The 21,335-nt window shown below is 39.9% G+C and overlaps 1 protein-coding gene across 13 annotated transcripts in view; it reads right to left on the bottom strand.

Annotated features, from left to right (window-relative positions):
- Positions 1 to 4,669: 4,669 nt before the first annotated feature.
- Positions 4,670 to 21,335, bottom strand: part of BRCA1 (BRCA1 DNA repair associated) — a 46,178-nt gene continuing 29,512 nt past the window's right edge. For 12 of the 13 annotated variants that reach the window (XM_039873359.1, XM_039873351.1, XM_039873350.1 and 9 more), the window contains 10 exons: positions 20,063 to 20,214; positions 17,878 to 18,182; positions 15,543 to 15,630; positions 14,186 to 14,263; positions 13,685 to 13,725; positions 11,440 to 11,523; positions 8,686 to 8,740; positions 7,100 to 7,173; positions 6,712 to 6,772; positions 4,670 to 5,844 (listed from right to left, as the gene is read on the bottom strand). In XM_039873359.1, coding sequence (XP_039729293.1) covers positions 5,732 to 5,844; positions 6,712 to 6,772; positions 7,100 to 7,173; positions 8,686 to 8,740; positions 11,440 to 11,523; positions 13,685 to 13,725; positions 14,186 to 14,263; positions 15,543 to 15,630; positions 17,878 to 18,182; positions 20,063 to 20,214 — 1,051 coding nt within the window. In that variant the 3' untranslated portion in view covers positions 4,670 to 5,731. The remainder of the gene's footprint in view (positions 5,845 to 6,711; positions 6,773 to 7,099; positions 7,174 to 8,685; positions 8,741 to 11,439; positions 11,524 to 13,684; positions 13,726 to 14,185; positions 14,264 to 15,542; positions 15,631 to 17,877; positions 18,183 to 20,062; positions 20,215 to 21,335) is intronic. The other variant, XM_039873361.1, reaches the window with a different exon arrangement.

Raw genomic sequence — 21,335 nt, 5'->3', positions numbered from 1 at the left:
ACCGAGGCAATAAGCAGGAAGTAGCGTTTATTGGTGCCGGCACGGGGCTCAGTGGATTCGCGTCCGAAGGCTGAGCCCAGATCACAGCAGGGCTTTTCCTTTTATTCACATCTCTTATTTCCCCATATTTACAGACTTGCATGTTCTTCCTATATAAGGAAAGTGTATTTTGATTGGTAGGGAAAGTGAATAACTTTTAACTGTCCCAGGAAGCGGTTAGCTCAGCCTCCGCTACCACAATCCCAGAGCAGAACTGGCTCAATACAAGATGCAGTTTGAGCAAAACCTGTGGGCCCTCGTATTTATTGGTCAGGATGCCTGAAAGGGAGCAGCAGGCAAAGCATGGACAGATTGAGTTTGGGCTTGGGATGGAAGATCTGGAGAGACTGGGTGGGTGGGTCAGAGAAAGGTATCCTTAGAAGACTGTCCCATCTCTTCTCTTTCTGGATCAGGTGCTCTTTCCCCCGATTCTGGCAGCTGGGACTCTAAAATCTCCTGGCTTCTTTTTTCACCTGGCCAAATCCTACCCAAGCTCCAAGGGCCAGCTTTCCCAGAGGCCTCCCCATAACAGGCAGACCATTATGTAAACCTTTACTTAGATTTTCCTCATCATTCAGACTCATTTCAGGATCAGCTCCCTCGCATCTCCCATAGCAAGCAGAACCTAACCCCACCACACAGCCTCCCAGAGGGCTTCTGAACCAAAGGCGCAAATCTGCAAGTTTTCTGTTGCTTTCTTGCCTCATCCATTGAATAGTAAGCAATTGGAAGGCTAGAAATGGATCTTTTCTCCCTCCCTTCCACAACCCTAGTGCGCGCGCGCGCGCACACACACACACACACTGAGGCTACCACAGAAGTGGGCACATAGTCTTTCCTCAATCCTTACCCACATCCTAGGACACAACTTAGCTTCACACAAATCTTTGTTTGAATCAAGGCTTTGCCACCTTTTATTGTGTGACCTTGGGCAAGTTGCTTGACCTCTCAAGGCATCACTTTCCTCCTTTGTATGTTGGGAATAGTACAAGGCACTTGAGTGCGGCAAATGACAGTCTTTAATGATTATTATTGTTGTTGCTCCTGAGAGCCAGCAAGATTAGATAGTCCTGAGAACCCAGGCCTGGGTTTCCATTTTCCTTCCTTTCTAATTTAGTCATCTTCTCCCACCTGCCTCCTGTTTTGCTCTCTTTGGGTATTTCCTGTCACCGGTCTGTGGGTCTGCCTGCCTTTCTCCCTCTAGGCCACCTTTCTCTTCTCCCCTCAGAGAGCCCGTTGGTAGCTGTCGATGGGCAGGTTGTCTGTGCCTTGCTTTCCATCAGTCAATAAAAATAAATTACAAAATAATTTGTTTTATTTGTTCTTGTTACCTTGAGGGCTGTCTGTAATTGCCTTTCTTTAGAAAGCTGAATTTGCATATCTCTATGCTGGAGTCAAAGGCTGCAGCTGTGGTTTCACTGCAATTTAAATATTAATAAAACCTCCTAAACCTCTAGCTGTTTTTTAAAGCAGTCTGGCCCTTCCTCTCCTAGGTTGCTAGTAGTCTTTGTCCTTTGTTTCGTGTTTGTTTAAAGGGCCATTCTGGAGTCAACTGAAGCCAGCTGCTGCAACCTTGTAGATAAGAAACACTAACCAGCCGTAAACCTATTTTTTTCTTAACAGCCCCAAGATTCTCCTCTCCTGGAGACAAATAGACCACAGGTAACACTTTATACTCCTCACTAAGCCAAACTTGAGCCTGCTTCAGAATCAGACTGCTGGGACCTACTCAGTTTCTGATTCTGTAAACTGCGGCCACAGGATATACATATCTAACGAGTTCCTAGATGATGTTACTGCTCCCCTTCCCCATAAGGAGACCATGGTTTGAGAATCACTGCACTATGTTGCATACTAAGCTGCTTTATTATTCCAGGTCCCTGAAACTAGGACCCCAAAGTTCTTGTTCTCTGGCCCCCATAATATGAGGGGAGTCTGTCCAGTTCTCTAGCCCCTCAAACCATTACTTAGATTTTCTTGATCATTCAGACTCATTTCAGGATCAGCTATCTCTACACCTCCCCAATCCCTGCTCTCCACAGGACCTGGCTATCTCTAGTTCTCTTTTTCTATTTGCCCAGATTCATTTCTTTGATTTTCTCCTTGTTATGGGCAGATTTACAGGCTGCTTGAGGGAGCTAAACATCAGGTAACGGGGCCTCTGGCTCAGCCATTTTACAGGCTTTGATAAGCAAGCTCTCATGGTGTCTGGCTAGCAAGCCTCATTCTCTCTGGAGCCTCTGTGGGGAGATCTGCAGCTCCCCCTCACCCTGCCTTATCTGCTCCTCACAGGATACACTCTGGGCAGCTTGGCTCCTTCCACTCTAACCACCCCAACATTCTTTTCTTTTTCTCCTGCATGTATTTGAGCCGATACTTTGTTGGTGATTCTGGTTGCATTTTTCAGGAGGCAGATAATCTACCAAGCTCTTTTCTAGGCCCCTCCCTGCGCCTGCATGATAATCCCTCCTCTTCCTTTCCAGCTCCTTTGCAGAAGTTCATTTCCTGAAATAAGATAAAGGCAGTACAGAAACTAGTTCCCTAAATGCTGCTGTGCCCAGAGAGGACTGAAGACTATGAGATGGAAAATGTGAGAAGACATCTTAAAGCCAGAGGTAAAAGGAACAAGTAGATCTACTCCATCATTAATTAAGACTCTTAAACCCAGCCAAGCATCATGAGGCCAAGGCTAGAAGTTGACTTTCAGGAAAGGTTACAAAGAGCTCAAAAAACAGATGGGGTGGACTACTGTTGGGGGACTTTGAGTGACAATCACAGAAAATGTTTTAATGTGTCTTAGTCATCTTTACTTTCACCCAGGATTCCTAGGAAGGCAGGCTGTGCTAGATAGATGTTGCTTTTTCTATTAACTCATCAGTGATGAGGGCAGCAGGCTGAGGCCTGGCTCACCCCCAGGGTCCGGTAAGCCATGGCTTATAACTGGAAATGAAACACTTTTGACTAAGGACTGGGTGTGAGGCACTTGTTTCTGGCCTGCCTTTACTGCTAACACTGAGACCCATGACTCCCTGGCTGTAGGCCAGGCTGAACTGGAAAGCTTTGACAACTGAAAGATAAGCAATCATGAGCTGGGAGGCTGGATGTGAGCGGAAATAGGAATAGCCATGATCCTTTGCCTAGGGCTGTTTCCCAGGCAGCGCTGCCACTTGGAGGCAGGCAGCTTCTATTGGCCCACGAAAGCAGCACCATGGCCCACGAAAGCAGCAAGAGTGCTAGTTCCCTTTACAACGCACTCCTCTCCCCAAATTCCCTTGAGGCTTGAAGCAGTGTGTCTTCTGACCTGGGGTCAGTGACTAATGCAGGTAGAAAGCTGAATGATGGGATGGAAAGGGCATAGGTTCAGATCTCTGGGTCATCATTTACTAGCCGTGCCAACTGAGCAAAAACATTCTTTTCAGTTCTCATTCTTCAAATGAGTTGTCAAATACCCACTTCATAGAGCTGTAATGAAGACTAAATGAGATAGAAATGTAATAATGGCAGTTAGTTCCATTTTCTCTACTCTTCCCTCACCCACCCACCCCTCTTACAAGTATGGTAGCACCGAATCATGATTTCATTCTCTCTGCCTCAAAGAGAATTCCAATCTCTGAACAGTGTAAAGACCAAAAAGTGATGACACGAACTTTTATCTGTGGATTAAGCATATTAAATAGGAGTAGTTGTCAGAATTCTAAAGCTGTCTTCCCTGGACTTCTGTCCCTTGATTATTAAATCAAACAGGAATGTAGGTACTGCTGTGAAGGGGCTTTGCAGCTTCAATTAAGGTTAAGGACCGTAAGATAGGGAGGTCACCCTGGATTACCTGGCAGGCACAATCTAATCACTTGAGCCCTTAAAAACAGAAATTTCTCTGGCAAGAGTTAAGAGAGATGAGGCAGAGGGGGAAATGAGAGTCTAAATGTGAGAAAGATTCGAACAGCCCTTGCCAGCTTTGAAGATGGTGGTAGAGAATCATGAGCCTAGGAATGTGGGTGGCCTCTAGAAGCTATGGATGACTTCTGGCCAAGAGAGGTCACAGAGATCTTAGTCCTACAACTTTGAGGAACAATTTGGCCAACAACAGGAAATGAGCTTGGAAGTGGCTTCATTCCTCTAAAAAGGAACACAGCCTTGCGGACACCTTAGTTTTGGCCTTGTGAAACCCAAAACAAGGAAACCAGTTGAGCCGACTTAGACTTCTGACCTACAGAACTGTGACATAATAAATGGGCACTGTTTTAAGCCCTCAGATTTGTGACAATTTGTTTGGCAGCAATAGAAACTAATACAGTAGGTTGTGAAGTCTCCTTAATACCCTAGGAGGTAGGTACTGTTACTACCCCCATTTTATAGACAAGGAGACTAAAGCAGAGTGAAAAGGCTCTGAGAGCTCTGCAGGTATGAGACTCAAGAACAGTCGTGTGCACGAGGACATGAAGTACCACAGAGGGGATACAGTCAATAATACTGTAAGAACTATGCACGGTGAGTACTAATCGGGGGGACCACTTCATAAATTACATCAATGTCTAACCACTAGGTTGTACACCTGGAACTCACATAAAATAATACTGAATGTCAACTCTAACTGAAAATTTTTTTTTAAAAAGGAAAAACAATCACGTGATAGAAGTGTTTGCTACCAAGTTTATTTGCAGGTGAAAAGCCAACATTTACAAACATATTTTGTACAATCCAGTGTGCACTGCCCTCATATACTGGGGGCTAAGGAAGACCTAATCCTTCCAACAGCTATAAGCAGTCCTGGATAATGAGTTTATGAAAAACATTTTCTCTTCCTTCAGCAAACAAAATTATTTATGAAACTGTACAGTTCAGCAACAGGGAGCGAAGAAAAAATTACCTCAAGGAAAGCAACAGCTCCTTTCCTGGTGGAATCTGTCATTTTACAGACAGGAAATATTCATATCAGAGATCTTACATTTCAAGAGGAATGGGTTACATAACAGAGCTACAACAATAAACATCTTACTTATTACTAATAAGAAATTAGAAGACTCTCTTTGGACTCCAGTTCTTGACCAGACTTTCAGAGATTGGGGCCAGCATGGCTCCCCTCTCCTCTAATTACTCTCATGTTTCATATTTATATCTACTGCCTGCTTCTGAATTCCTTTCCCGGTGCTCCATTCCAACATTCGAGAGCTGCCCAAGGACTGTTCTGCTTTTAAGTCACATCACATACCCTCCTAAGTACTCACCTTCCGTTGAAGGGTCTGACTCTTGGCCTTTATGAATGCGAGGTTTTAGAGAAACAAACTCAGGGAGACCATCTATTCTCCTGAGGCCAGCCACTCTGTGCTTCCAGCTTTAAGCCGACAGCCCCAGTACAAGGGATAGGGCTGATAAATAATGAATCAGCATCTTGCTCAATTGGTGGTGTTTAAAATGGTTTTAAATTCTTTTCAGGTGAAAAATTACCACAATTTTGTGCTCATGGCAGATTTCAAAGGGAGACTTGAAACAGAAAATCTTTAAGGGACCCTTGCATAGCCTGAAGTTCTTTCTAGGCTGACATACATAAAATATTTAGTAACCAGAACTGTGGAAGGACTGAAGAAGAACTCCCAGGGCCTGGCAAAAGGCCATTCCTGAAGCTCGTTCTTGGGGTCCTGTAGAGACAGGCCCTATACACTAGACACATGGCTGGCTGGACTCAGCAGCAGCTCTAGGAGATCTGGGGTATCAGGTAGGTGTTCAGCTCCTGGCACTGGTAGAGGGCTACGCTGTCCAACACCCATTCTCGGGTCACCACAGGTGCCTCACACATCTGCCCAATCGCTGAGGACAGAGAATGCAAGCAGAGATTAGTGTCAAATCACGTTTTCCCTGACCAGACTCTAGTCAATGTACTCTGGGGACCTGGCTATATGAGTTCTTAGGGTTACTCAGGTGGGAGCAAATTTTTGCTCTTAAGTGATACTTTAAGACATAAGACTTTATTCATAAGCCTGAGAAGTGACTGCTGGTGGAAGCCTACAGCTTCTGATAACTGTTAAAGAAAAAGTCACCAGAGACAGCAAAACAGCATTGCAATTTAATGATGTGAAAACATATTTGTAATATCATGAGTGAAAAAGCAAAACAGTATGATGAGCATGACGACATCTGTATAAAATCTATGAGTGTACATATACATACACACGTGCTTGGAAAAATTTTATGGTGATCATCTGCAAGTGGTGGGATTACTGAAATTCTTTTATTGTGTTTGTACTCATTTCTATTTTCTGTGATGAACATTCATATTTAATACCCTCCCTCCATGGAAATAGTTCATGCATTACTTTTACAATGTAAAATAAACAAAAAGTTTTAAAAGGACATTTTAGCTAGCTAGCTAGCTAGCCAGCCAGCCAGCCAGCCACCCATCCACCATCCATCTATCCAGTATTTATTGAGCACCCAGAATGTGCTGAGAACCACGTTAATTAAGCACTGGGTAAACTGGTGAACCAAACTCATCCTGCAGGACCCCATATGACACAAGTACATGCTTGTGGCCTTCTGAAGGCCCAAACAGCTGTACCATACACTCTAGTTGATCTAACAGGACCTTTACACCTAAAATCACCACAGTAATCTACACATTTAACCTGGGCCCTCTATCCCATACTCCTCTGGATAAAGGCTTACAGCAAGACTTACCATGGAAGCCACCGTCCTCTGTCCAGGCATCTGGCTGCACAACCACAACTGGGTGAGTATCCTGCATCCCCGGGAAAGAAATATTACGGGTATCAGAACAGGACTTTTAGAATAGTCACTTCATCACCTCTTGATGGTTTGCTGAAGTAGACTACTCTGGGGCGAGCACAGAAAGGAAGGAGAAGGGCACAGAGCAAAAAGGAAGGGATAGAGGGAAAGAGCCTTCCCTCAGAACATTACATACTTAGATCCTTTACAGAGAGAGTCTTCTGAGGCTACACTGGGGAGGTGGTGGCTCATAAGGACTGATAGGTGACGCCTTGCTCAATCACCGGAAAGAGTATTAACACTGTGTCCTCCCTCTCTGACAGGAGGACCAAATGCTTACCTCGCCAAGGGTGAATGATGAAGGCTCCTTCACCACAGAAGCCCCACAGAGCTGCACTATCCATTCTAGTTGATCTAAATAGGATATTTAAACCAAAATCACCACAGTAATCTGCACATTTAACCTGGGCCCTCTGTCCCATATTCCTCTCAACGAAGGTTTACAGCAAGATGTCTCAGTGGGAGTTCCTGTCTCTCTGCCCCAAAAGGACAGAAAGGCCTTAAACTACAATCTACAGTAGGGGTACGAATTTTAAGTCAATTTGCCACTGATATGCTACTTACTTTGGTTATCAGTCCCCATAAGGCTGCTTGGTAGATAAGGTTTAATAGTCTCTCAAAATATTTTGAAAGAAAAAAAAAATACAAGATCTAATTTCTATTAATTTGCTAAACTGCTGGCAAGATACTGCGAAAAAAACTCACACCTGCCTTCCATCCCTCCTTGCCTAATTCTGTGTTGGTAATTGATAATCATAGCCACTGAGAGCACCATGCTCGGTGATAATTACTATAAATGTCAAGAGACGGGAAGATCATTTATTCAGCCCAAAAAAAATACTTTTCCTCCGGGACAGAGACTCGACATATCAGCTGAGAAAGGCTACATGCTGAGCTGGATTCGATGTACTCGGGGGCCTAGAAACCAGGAGAGATTGTAGAAATGTTCCACTTGCACCTGGAAAATCAGCAGAACTGACCGATGAGTGGTTTCTGGGCCCTTTTGGGTACTCTATTCTATCAACCAATTCCTGGAAATTGCTGAGGTGCTCCTGTTTGTCTGAGTGCAGTGAGGTCAACTGACTCACCTCCAAAATGATACCTGCTAGAGACTCTGGTTTTCATTACACCGAAGTACAAAAACATTGAGAAATCCTTGAGTGGTATGTGAAAGTTTCATAAAAATTCAATCCATAACCAATAAAGAAGACATAAGCAAAATTACTTTGTCAGGCTCTCTTGCTGCCACTCATATGTCCCTGACCAGATGCCAAGGCTGTCTTCTGAGGAGTAAGAGGACCTGATCCCTGGGGCAGAAGTGGGCAAAGAGGCAAAGGTAGGGAGCCTTTGTCTTAAAAAGAAAGAACCAAATCTACATATATACCAGAGCCTGAGTTGAGGCCTACAGCACTCCTAATCACATTCAGTGTCAAATTTAATTAGAAAATGTTCATCAAGAGTCTTCCCCGGCTCTGAGGCCCCAGGCTCACAGGGCTTATGCAGCTGCTGAGCTTTCTTCTCTGTATCAAATAAAGAGGGTTTAGGAAGAGCAGAACTCTCTCCCTTCTTATTTTCCCCTTTTCTTAGACCAAAGGGCAGTAAGAGCAGTTCTATCCCATCTGATCACATAACATACTGTGTCCTGGATGTTAATTCTTCACTGCCTTCCAGCTCTTGAGAAGGAGCACAGGGCTGTTTTTTTTTTCTGACAGGGTAACATTTAGGTGTGGTTTTGCCTGACAGGTGGCAGAGAATATAATCTCTCACCAATCTGAAGAACCCCGATAAGATGACCCCTCCTATGTAAAACTCCACTATGTAAGGGAAAGGCTGGTACTGGACTCTGCAGTTCTCCCAGTCTCTTACCTGTGGGCATGTTGGTAAAAGGTCCGTAGCAACAGATTTCTAGGCCTCTGAAGATCTGGGAGAAGAGAGGGACAGAGGGACGGAGAGAAAGAAACACTAGTTGTAAGAGTGTGGGTTTTATAAAAAACAATATAAAGAGACTCTCAGTCCCATGTCCAGAACACTGGTGGATTTTAGAAGATGTTTCTGAAGTGTGTGTAGTTTATCTATAGTCGTACTTTGTCATTCAAGGGCTGAGCATACCCCCTTGCCACCAGTCAGGCCCAGGCTCCATCCTGATAACCTTTTCCAGGTGATTTAACTTCTTGTTAGAGATGAGAAGATAAAAAAAGGTCCTTTTTTTTAATAGCAAGAAATTCAGCTATTAGCTAGCATTTCATGTTTATCTAGACGTGGTACATTAGTACTTGCCATGACCCTGACTGGCAGAGAGGTCTACATTTGTATGTACACGCTCCTTTTCTCTTCTTTCTGGTCCCAAGCATCTGTTCCTGCATTCATACTGCTCTGAGAATGCCCACTGTTTCCTCAGGAACAATGTAGTGACGCCTGGTTCTGCCTCTCCTTACAGAGCTGACCTTAATGCCTGGTTTCCAGGAGACACAGATCACACTGGACCCCCTAGAGGGCCTCTTCCACCTACAGGGCTCAATAGCACTATCCAGAAGATCTTTCTGCGATGATGGAAATGTTCTATATTTGTATTAATAAGGTAGCCACGAGTCACATGCAGCTACTGAAATGTGGTTAGGATGAATGAGAAACTAAACTTCATATTTTATTTAATTTTAGTTATTTAAAATTTAAACAGCCCTATGTGGTTGGCTGGTGGCTGCTGTGTTTGATAGGCAAATTCTTACAAATGCATTGGTTTTGGTTTTTAGGAAATGACTTGGGTATCATTTAAAAGAAATCTAAATTTGTGCCAGTTGGCTGGATATATATCATTAGAGTAACCCTCCTTCTCTTGACCCTCTTTCTTTCTTCCCATTTCCACTGGAAAGAAAATTGCCTCGGCCTAGAACTCACCTTACTTCAAATCAGAGAGACTGGGGAAGAGAAAAATTGTGAAGCTAAAAGCACATGACTACCTTTTAGGAAGTGCCCCCCAACACTCCCCTACCCCACACTACAGTCAGAGGAATGAGAAAGGACAGCAAGAGAAATCTATTTTTGTTTTAAGTGCCATTCTCACTGTGTGAATAAACTGCATCCTTAACCTGTTGAAAGGACTTAGATGCCCATAATGCTAAAAGTTCTCCCCAAGCAGTCAGCTGGAGCCAAATGTTGCTGTAAAAAGTGCAAAAGATTAGAAATTTTTATATTTGGGCTGGCGCTCATTGAGGAGAATCACTAGTTATGACATAAGAAATCTGAAGTTTCACCTCTACAAATATATTTCTCTTCCACAGGAAAATACTATGGTGAGATTTTGTATCTTTAGAATGTCATTACTCTGACCAGGTACTTTCCATCATTGCCACCCCAAATGCAGGAAAAAACCCCAAACACTGGATTTCCTTTGAAGGAGGGAAGAATCTGGTGCTAATTCTGCCTTGCATATACAAATGGCTGGATCACACAAGCTCCCCTGGGGTGAAGACAGAAGCAGAAATAGGGCCAGCAGCTTTTCTTGGCATCTCAAAGTTACTTGTCAGGTTCAGAGGGGTGTGGCTGGGGTGACCCCAAGGGTTCAGAGCTCCAGGACTTGATTTGTGATCATATTCCACAGCAGTTTTCCTTGGACAATCATCTCTATGTGTTTTCTCTCAAGTTCCATACAGGGACAGAAGGTGCCCCATATGGGGTTGTCCTGAAATGTGGTGCACACTTAGAAAGAAATGCAGACCAGGAGCAGAAGCACTCAGTCAGGGACCTGAGAAAGCAGCTGGCTCAGGCCTGACACACACATGTGAAATCTTGCCTGGACTTCTCCCTGACAGCAGAGCACAATTTTGGTTATCTCTTAGTTTTTGCTACAGGATGATCTGGGGAAAGTCACTGAGTCTTCCTGGGCCTCTAGTCCTTCATTTTCAAAAATGTCAGAATAATCTTTTTCTCCTCAGCGAAACCTCCTCTAACTTTCCAAGAAACTACGGTATTGTAATTAAGAGTTCAGATTCTAGAGCTAGACTGGCTGGGTTCAACTTCTAGTTGTGAGTTCACAACTAGCTGTGTAAGCTTGGGCAATTACTCAACCTCTCTCAACCTCAATTTTCTCATGTATAAAATAGACATAATTATAGTACATGTCTCATAAAGTTGCTGTAAAATTATTAATCAGTTAAAATATGGTTGAGTGTTTAAAGCTGGCTATAGTGAACATAATGCAGATGTTAGCTATTGAGTATCAATCACTTTCACTTCTATACACCCACAGACAATACTGTGTACATCCCCTTCACAGCACTTATCACACTGCTTTCGAGAAAGACATCATGGTGAAGTGGAAAGAATAAGGCTTAGATTTACATATGTTTCAAATCCCAGCTCTGCCACTTATCAGCTGAGATTTGAACTCTAGACTGGGCCAAATTAGCTTCCTCCTCTAAGCTTCTAAGTTCTCTCAGTCATAAAAGGTACTTATTTACCTTGTTGGCCTAGGAGAACTAAAAAGGAACACACATGGAAGCACCTAGCTACTGCTCTAGCAGTGAGTCTGTAATGCCCCTTACAAGATGAGTGAGACCATCTCTGAGAAGGGGGCTGGAACACAGAGGGGTTTTTTGTCAATGTTGGGGAGGAGGGCCTTACCTTTCTGTCCTGGGATTCTCTTGCTCGCTTTGGACCTTGGTGGTTCCTTCCATTGACAACATCACCTCTGACTTCAAAATCGTGCTAAAAGAAACCAAACCCAAACCACAGGGATCAGAGGAAGAGAGGCCTCTTTCAATGGAAGCAATACTGTACATGTGTTTTGTTTAAGGAATTCAGTACTGCCAGGCAAGGTTTTGACCCTGCTCTCCCCCTACCCCATAAATAATTCTTTTTGGTGGACTGGATGAAATGACCAGTATCTCAGCTGCTGAAATCAATTCCCTGAAGCAAATCTTTGTGGGCAGAAATTAACAATTGGCTTTTCACCTCACTGGGACTTAATGCATTTTAATTTTCAACATTTATCTCCTCTCAAAACATTCACTTAGCATTTAGATTAAATTGCTAATGCTGTGCTGTTATAAAGATAACTGGAGAATTTCTGATCTCTTAAATCAATTGTGGATTACCATCTAAAGGCTTCTCAGATTTTCATTGAGAGATTTAGTTAATGAAATCAAAATGATAAAATATACATTTAATACACTGAAGAAAGAGGTTTTTCATAATTACTATTTTGACTGGTCAAGGACAAGAAAATGAAGAACAATGGGATTGGGGAGGTTACATCTTTTGGGAGAAACCTGGGTAAGAATGCTTAGAAACCATTCTGACTGAAACTCAGATTGTAGGAAGACCACATCTGTTGCCAAGAGTATTAAGAAGGAAAAATAGTCATGATAGTATAACCACAGGCTGCTGTTAGGGGAAAGACCACTTAATATTTCCCAGTCGCCTGAGAGGAATCCAGTGATAAATACGTAATCTATTTAAAGATAACCCTCAAATTTATAGTCCTGATTATACCCCTGTGCCTCCTTAACCTCTCTACCCAGATTCTTAGTATTAAATCCCAAAATTCACCCATCTAAAACAAAGCTTTTGATTCTACTCCTGCCCTTCCCTTCTCCCACTATCTTCCTTATCTAATATTACTAATATCCACTCTATTGTTCAGGCCAAAATCCCAAGCATCACCTTTTCAATTATTCTCTTTACCTCGTCCTCCAAATTTAACCCATTAGTAAGTCCTAGCTCCAAATATATCTTAAACCAACCTCTTCTTATCATCGCTATGTTTTCAATTACCTTATGTAGATAATTCAAACTCCTTACAATGACTTACACCAAATCCTACCGGCTTTGGCACTTGTCTCTGACCTTCTCCAACCCCTTGTCTAATCTCTGCTCCCTACATATTACTCACTGATTATTACTCTCCATCTACACTAGTCTATTTTTCTTTAACAAGCTCATTTCTACCTCAAGACTTTTATACTTGCTATTCCTCTGCCTAAAACATTTGTTACGTACATTTTTCAATGCCAATTCTTTCTTATGTTTTAATCTCATCTTAAGCATTTTGGAAGCCATCCCTGGTCTCCTTAACGTAGTCAACCTCTGTCCTCAATTACTCTCTGCTATTCTGTATATTTCTTCATAGTATTTATTGTTATTTTAAGTGATCTTTATTCTTGTGTATTTTCCCTGAATAGGACAAGAATCCCACTAGAGTAGGGACCTGTCAGTCTTGTTTACTGCTGCATTCCTGGTACCTAGCATATAGTAGGCTCCAAAAAATATAGGTCACTGAATGAAAGTTAAAATCAACAAAAATGTCACTTAATTATGAATGTTAAAAAGTACAAAATAGTTTAAAACCACTTTTGCTAATTTTATATTGCCTGATCTGTTGTCACCAGCAGCTCTTAGATAGTTCTGTTCTAAAATTATTCCTCCTCCTACACTCAATTACCTCTCACTGTTCTCAGTATCATAAAGAGTAATATCTCTCTGAAGGAATCTGATTTCTAAACAGATACATTTGCATATTAACAGGAAGAATTTTTCTTTAACAGTGAACAATCAGTTCTCTATAAAGGTGTATTTGTATGCATGTAAGATTTAGGTGGGCTTACTTCTTTTGCTTATCAATCTTTTTTTTTTTCCCTTTATAAACTCCTTTTCCTTCTTCCTAAGAAAGGCTTGTTTCTATTGAAACTTAGAACAAATGAGTGAGAAACACAATTTCTGGGTTTGTTCTGCTTAACTCTTGATAAACTCCATCATCAAAGAAAATCTGGGGTAAGTAGTGTGAGGAAGGAAGCAGCTAAATTTCCAATGATTATGTGACTCATCTGCACCAAGGCTTTTTGATTGGTTTGTAACATCAAATACCTACCTCATCTAGAATCGTTCTTTCTTTAATAGACTGGGTCACCCCTAAAGAGATCACAGAAAAGACAGGTCACAATGCAGAAGAACATGCTCTTTTCGTGTAGGTGGACGGTGAAGTAATTCGCATAAGCATACAGGAGGAATAACATTGAGTAGAGGTCCCCCCTATAAAGCCAGTCCTTAATAAGGCTTGTAGCAGAGATTTTCTTCTGGAGACACAGTTGATGCTTAATCTAAATATTATAAAAGTGCCTGCTGCACATAGATTTCTGCACTACTATTAAATAAATGCCTAGTTCCTATGCTAACATTGCTAGGAGCAGACTAGGTTCCCTTAGTTATAAAAAGAAATCCATTTCCCCAGCATGACCAGCTAGTTTAGTGTTATCATTAAAGACCTTTGGTAATTCAGATTCCACATCAGCAAAAACCTTCGGTGTTAAATGTTAGGTGTAAAATTGCAATTCTGAGGTGTTAAAGGAAAGGAGAAATACATTGTACTTACAGAAATAGCTAACTACCCACTTTCCTCCTGCAATTCCCAGAAAATATTTCAGTGTCCGTTCACATACAAACTCGGTGTCTGCAGAATGAAAAACATCCAAAGAATTAGCACAAGTTGAAAACAAGGTCAGGAAGTGCTGCCATAGAAGCTAAAGAACTCCAGATCCATGTTACTTGAAGTCAACCTGGATGGATGACTCCAACATCCCTGGTGATAGAATCAGAAGCTGGAAGCACCCCTAATTACAACCAGCAGGTGTGGATCTTTGGAGGCCTGGAAAAGGCTGATATAAAGTTAAAACCAGAGGAAATGTATGCCCTATCATCTAGATGCCAAAACTACCTACAGATGTTCATCATTGTGTTCAAGAAATTATCCACATCAGTAATGTCGATATTAGTGTGTGGGGAAGATTTTACTGGATGGCAATATGTGGAAGGAGAAAACAGTATTGTTGAAATGCTATATCTGAAAAGTCAATGCAAGTGACAAATTTTCACCCTCAGAACTTCTACCTGTGGAATTCTAACCCCTTTAATTCCTAATTCCCTTGAGCGTGACAGAAAAATACTGAGTATTTTCATAGCTTTTCTCCTTTCTATATACTACTTCAGAAAGCAGTAGTTGAAGAATCACTTATTTCCTAGTGTTTTAAAGGTCTCATTGAAGAACTAAGCAAACTGAGGAAAGAACACTTAATTGTAAACAGGAGAAATGTATTTAACTAAATCCTGAACACAGTAGGCCATCTGCCGGTAATAGCAACAGCCATTCCCCCTTACAGAATTCTTCACGAATTATTAAAATCTTTTTTCTTTCATCACAATTTTATAGCTTATGTTAACTTCTGTGAAAGTTGATTCAATATATTTTAAACTCATAAATTTTAGCTCAAAAGTGTTGTATTGCCTTTGAGTTTAAAGGTTGAATTACTTCAGATTTAATTTACATTTTACTTTCCTTTTCGCCTTCCAGCAGTTTTGTTCCAAATCTATAGCTTAAGATATATTAAACTTTAATGAAATTTATTTCTAAAATAGTACTTTGTTCATGCTACCTTGTTCTGGCACCAAGTTCCTGTATTATTCTGACTCTGTGTTATGACCTGTATGAAGTAGAAACCTAACATCTTAGAGGTTCTAAGGCAATGTGCCCCTGTCAAGGAGTCTGGACCCTCTGCTCAAAGACCTGTGGCAATGTGAACAGAAACATCCTGGAGTGGATCATCATATTCCCAGAGAGTTAATAATCGACTATTGGAAGACTTACATCCATGCTATGCTTAACAAATACTCCCATTTCTTCATGTAATGTTATACCACAGATGCAATATATTCTATAAAGGTTCTTGGCATACCTGTTTTCATAATGACATGAGTAGTCTCTTCGGTAATTAGATTAGTTAAAGTAATGTGGTGTTTTCTGGCAAACTTGTGTACAAGCATCTGAAATCAAATCAAATATTACATTATAATATATTACCTCTAGTGCACAGCTTAGAGTATGTTATCCTAGCTCTTAGTTTCCATTTTTTCCCTCAGAAAAGATACATTCTTTTTATTCTAAGATGCCTGAAGTCTCAAGATAAATAGCAATTTGATACAAATTATATACAAATCAGATGAAGAAATTCTAAAGTAGTCCATGTTAGCAGACGTGAACTATAACCACAGATTCAAAATAATAATTTTCCCTTTAATAGCAGATATCGTTTGGTTCCCTAAGACAACTAGTTTCTTTGTAGTGATACTCTACTATACCATAATTTAGATTTATCAGCCTACACTATATAAACTAAGAGGTAACTAGCCTATACAGAAAATTATGCTACATATATGTGGCTTAAAAATAAGATTCAACCCTCTGATAGTTACAAAACATTCAAGTCAAGAGTGCAGAAACTATCCATTTCTCTTCAGAAGGACTGGAAGAGACTCATATTACTCCCAAAAGAAATCTAGAGCCTTCTAGCTATTATCTATCAATCAAATAAAAATCAATAGGCAGTAAAGGAAATTAACAAGATCCATTATGGACACAGTTGACATAATTAGTAGCTACTGTTTGGTAAATAACTCTGTTTACCAAGGGCCATCATTTATTAGCCATTGCCACCCAAGCCAATATTTACGTGCTGTACAATACTGCAGTGGAGATCAGGTTATCTTTCTCTCATGCTACCTTATTCCATAGTGCCACAGGGCACTGAATAAAGCAGGCTAGTGAAGCTAATGACATCCTTCCCCTTTTGCCACTGCCCTCTGCCAGGATCATTAGCAATTCTGAACTGATTAATTGCTGAAATCCCAGCCTTGAAACAGTGTTCAGTTAGAAAAACAGCTGATGAAAAGATCATCTTAATATGGGCTTCCGAATTAATCATGTATAATACAGTCAGCAGCTTTCATAATAAATTTATCACACTCCAGCAATTCTGAATAGAGCTGAAAAGTTTTCCTCTTTGCTTGTTTAAAGACAATATGTACCCAAGCCACTTATAGTCTAATCTGCAGCTCAGAATTACCCATGGCAAAAATGATTAGATCATTTTAGCCACCTCTGAAAAGCTGAACTCACAAAACAAAGAAGAAATGCTATTTTTCAGTGAATAAATGGGAATTCTAGATATGCAGGCAAATGATTGAGGGCAACATAAACAGATACAGGTATGAATTTTCAGAGCAAACAGCTGGTCTGGGTACCAGGTTGTGAAATGAGAATTCTAGCATTATTGATGAGAACTTATATTCATTATATCTACTAGGGCAGACATAGCTTACTTTGTCTTTTTAGTAGTGGGACACATCTGGCCACAGGGAATGTTATGCTGAGTTGCTACCCATGGAGAAGTTAAGATGAGAAATGGTTCTTATCCTAGGAATGATATATCAACAGATACTCAAGAATGACTGGGTCATCTCTCAGTGTGTAATAAATGACACCCACTATTCATTTGATACTCTGGGTGTGTTATCTTACCATGATTCTTTAAGGAATATTCACTCGATTATTTTATTATGAAGTAATACCAATGGTGATTGATTACAAGGAAGGAAAATTTTCTAAGATGTCTGAAATCTACACTAAACAAGGTTTCAGCAGTCTTAATATTTTAATGGGTATTTTTCCACAGTGTGAAACAATTCCTGTTTCTGGCATGAGGGGCCAGGAGATGTCAAAATCCTAATGGGGAGGGGGTCCTGCAGAGCAGAAATTATGGGGCAGAATGCTGAATAACTGTGTCACAAGCCAGGATAAAGCAAACATACACTGGAGAAATGTCATTATCTGGCAGTATGCTTGGAACCAGTTTAAATTTCGTTAATCATGCTAGTATGTTCTCTCAGATATGAACCAAGGGGAAAAGAGGCCTCCTGGGGAGTAGAGCTATACTTATTTGTTTTAGATAAGAAAATTTTAAATAAAAAGCTCTATATCATACCTAAAACTATAACCAATATTAATATTTAATAATTGTTTTCTTAAGTGAATGTACACAAAATAAACCATGCTTTAGCTTTATCTAGGTCCAAATTTTTCAGAAATCAGTAATGGAAATTAAATTACATAGAATTGTGTCTGTTTCCTAGATTTCTTCCTGTAGGTTATTCATTGCTAGTATCTATTTAAAACTATCTGCAGTATGTTAATGAAGTCTTAGCCATTAAGGAGACACATACGAACACACTCACAAATTCTTTGTGGGTCAAGCCTGATGCCACCATAGATATTCTTTTGTTTACTCTTTTTGTTGAAGATATCACTTCTGGTTTCTTGCTCACACTTTCTTCTCTCACATTATACCCAACAGTATTAGTATGAGCAGCAGCTGGACTCTTGGCAGATTCTTGAACTTGAAATTGGGGTAACTTCAATGCAGAGGTTGAAGCTGGCATGCTGCAAATGTAAGCCGGCTCTGGGGCTCTGTCTTCAGAGGGATCAGACTGAGGGTCATCAGAGAAGAGGCTGACTCCAGATTCTAGGTAAGGGGTTCCCTCTGAAAGGAATGGGGAAGAAGTTTAATCTACATGACAATGAATCTTGAATTACAATATCTAGTCTGCTAAGAATCAAAAGATAGATTAAGTTAGGTTAAGAGAAAAATGGGTCCACTAATACACTGTTAGTGGAAGTACAAAGTGGCATAACTTTTCTAAAGGACAACTGGCATTATATTCCAAAAGCCTTGCATGTTTTTACATTTCTAGTCAAAAAGTCAAGTTTTAGAAATGTATCCTAAGGAGATCAAAGATGTGTGCAAAAGTTTAGTCATAGGAATGTTCAGTGCTACACTGTTTATAACAGTAAAGTATTAGGAACAACCTAAATGTCCAATAATAGATTAAATAAATTACAGCACATCCACTCCAATGGAGTACTCTTCACCCATTACATTTAATTACAATAAAATGGAGAAATGCACACATCCATGTTCACTGCAACATTATTCACAAGAGCCAAGAACGGACAACTCAAATGTCTATCAATAGATGAATGGATAAAGAAAATGTGGTAAATACATACAATGGTTTGAAAATGCTGAATGGATAGCTTAGAAAAAGAAAATCCTGTCTCATGCTACAAGCATGGATGAACCTTAAGGACATTATAAGCAAAAGAAGTCAGTCACTAAAAAAAACAAATACTGTATGATTCCATTTACATGGTGTCAAAAGAAGTCAAACTCTTAGAAAGTAGAATGGTGGTTGCCAGGGGGTAGGGGAGGGGAATAGGGAGTTGCTGTTTAAAGGGTATAGTTTCAGTTTTGCAAGATGAACGAGCTCTAGAGATCTGTTGCACAATGGAAATACTAATACTAGTGAACACTTAAACACGTAAGACGGTAAATTTTATGTTATGGTTTTTATCACAACTAAAAATAAAAGCAAAATTTAAATGCCATTGATTTTAAGATGCTATTCTATTTCAGAATCTTAAAAACAAAATTGTATCTTAGAATCCACTAAATCCAATATTACAAGGCCTGCTTTCTATAATTTTGGTCATTTATTTCATCTAGTTTAAATATCTCTTTTTTATTTCCTACATTCTCCAACTGTTTGGCAATGAACATAGATAGAGCACTTCAGTAAAGGAAAGAAAAAAAGGTTGAAAAATGAGAAATACTCAATTTGTATTTCTTCATTCATGATATCATTTCCTTCTTCATCTAATAAGTCATCTGATATCATTACCAAATTAAAAATAGGAGACCATCTCTGAAACATTTCAGAAAATGTCACTCCATCAAGAAGTAAGCACAGCTTAGTAGAATGAGATTCCTAAAATGACCCTAATTAAAATGGCCAAATACCACATTTAGATGCCAAAGAGCACCTTTTATGATAATGAGTTTTTGAGGATTAATTCAAAACTTTCCTTATTAATTAAAACTTTGATTTACAAGCCATAATACATACCATTCATTTAAAATGATTTATAAGACATAAAATGTATAGTCATTTATATTCATTAATTCATAAAATAAGAGCTTACTTTGGAGATTTGACTCATTTTTCAGTAAAGAACAGGCCTAAAACTTTATCCTAGAACTCTTATCTAACCGTTAAAGTATCTAGAGCACACCAAGATACTCTCATCTTCAAAACTGTTAGAGTTAAACCAGTATAGACAGATAAACAACTGCAATAATTTTCAAGTAAACTTGGATTAACATTCAAACTATTTTTTAAAAAATGGGTTTAAATATAACAGATGCATCTGTTTAAATATAACATGATATATTAGTATGTCTGAAAGTTAATTAACTAGAGTATCTTTAGATAAGATTCAGAGTAAAATAAACGTATTTTCTTCATCAGAAAAGATGAAATATTATCCAGATCTAGTTGTGGCAAATAAGATTGCTCATTATACCTTGGGCTTCAGGCTTTATCAGTTGTTGCTCCAACACTTTAGCAACTTTATCGAGCTCCTTTTGAGACGGGCAGTTTCTGTTCTGAAGACTCTGTGAGTGGCTGTGCACATACCACCTATCATCTAACAACTGGGATTTAGAAGGGGAAGACCTAGAAAGAAGGATAACAGAAGAAAACCATCACCACAGCTCCTGAAAGGAGGAATCGTATTTCTCTAGCAGCCAAAGCATAAGTGAAACAGTTCATTGTTAAGAGAGATCGGGAATGACTAGCAAAAAAGAACCCAAGTGAAGGTCTAGAAGCCTGGATTCATGATGTTGGCCAACATGTCAGGGTTGACACAGAACATTTCTTAGGGTCTGATCTTAGGCACTATATCTCTTAGTCGTTTAAAAGCATGTCAGCAAATTTCGGCAAATTATTCACTGCCACTCAGTCAAATTCTGTGGCACTATTCCACTTGAGTCCCAAGGGTGTGTCAGAAGCAGATTTCTCATGAAAATAGAAAGTCGATTAATTCTGACATTGGTATACTCATTCTTTCCACCCGTTTTCAGCAAAATTCATAGAATCATCCCTATCTCTTGCCTTTTCAATGTCCAAAATAAAATCATTCTAAAAACAAAAGCTAGCTATAAAGTACTGTTAGAAGAGTATATACACTCAGTAATTCCTCTACTCTTTCAGGTGTTCAGGACTTTGCTGAATAAGTTACTTAAAAAGTTTAAAGGACCACCAAGATAAGCTAATTAATTCAAATAGTTATTGGGTATTTATTATGAGTTAGGCACTAACACTTGATCCTATGGATTGCAAATGAGCAAGACCTAAATTGCTGCTCTCAAGTAGTCTAGTAGAGGGAAGAAACTCAATCAATGTGCAGGTTCTTTAAATCAATGTGTAGGTTCTTTAATAGAAGTTTCTTAGGGTGCACTGGGGTGGGGGAAGAAGAGCAGGAGTATTTGGTCTGAATATTAAATGGGTGCTTAGCTCAATTAGTTAAAGCATGGCAACGAAGTCATTACTTCTAAACGTGGGTTTAGTACCTATGGAAGCTGGATCTTTTACTTCTCTGTCATAGCCACAGTGCTAGTACCCTAGCCTCAAAAATACATCCTCAGTGACATCCCAGAAGCTTGGAAAAGATGGTATGATTAGATTATTGACAACTTACCATTATTCCCAGAAAGATAAGTAAATGTATAAAATATACATAAATTCGGTAGGAACTCAATAAATGATTTCCTCTTCCTTCCTAGAGTGGTAAGATG

Source organism: Pteropus medius, unplaced genomic scaffold, assembly GCF_902729225.1.
Source record: "Pteropus medius unplaced genomic scaffold, Ma_sr-lr_union100, whole genome shotgun sequence".
Classification (NCBI taxonomy): domain Eukaryota; kingdom Metazoa; phylum Chordata; class Mammalia; order Chiroptera; family Pteropodidae; genus Pteropus; species Pteropus medius.
This window is presented reverse-complemented; position numbering and strand designations above follow the sequence as displayed.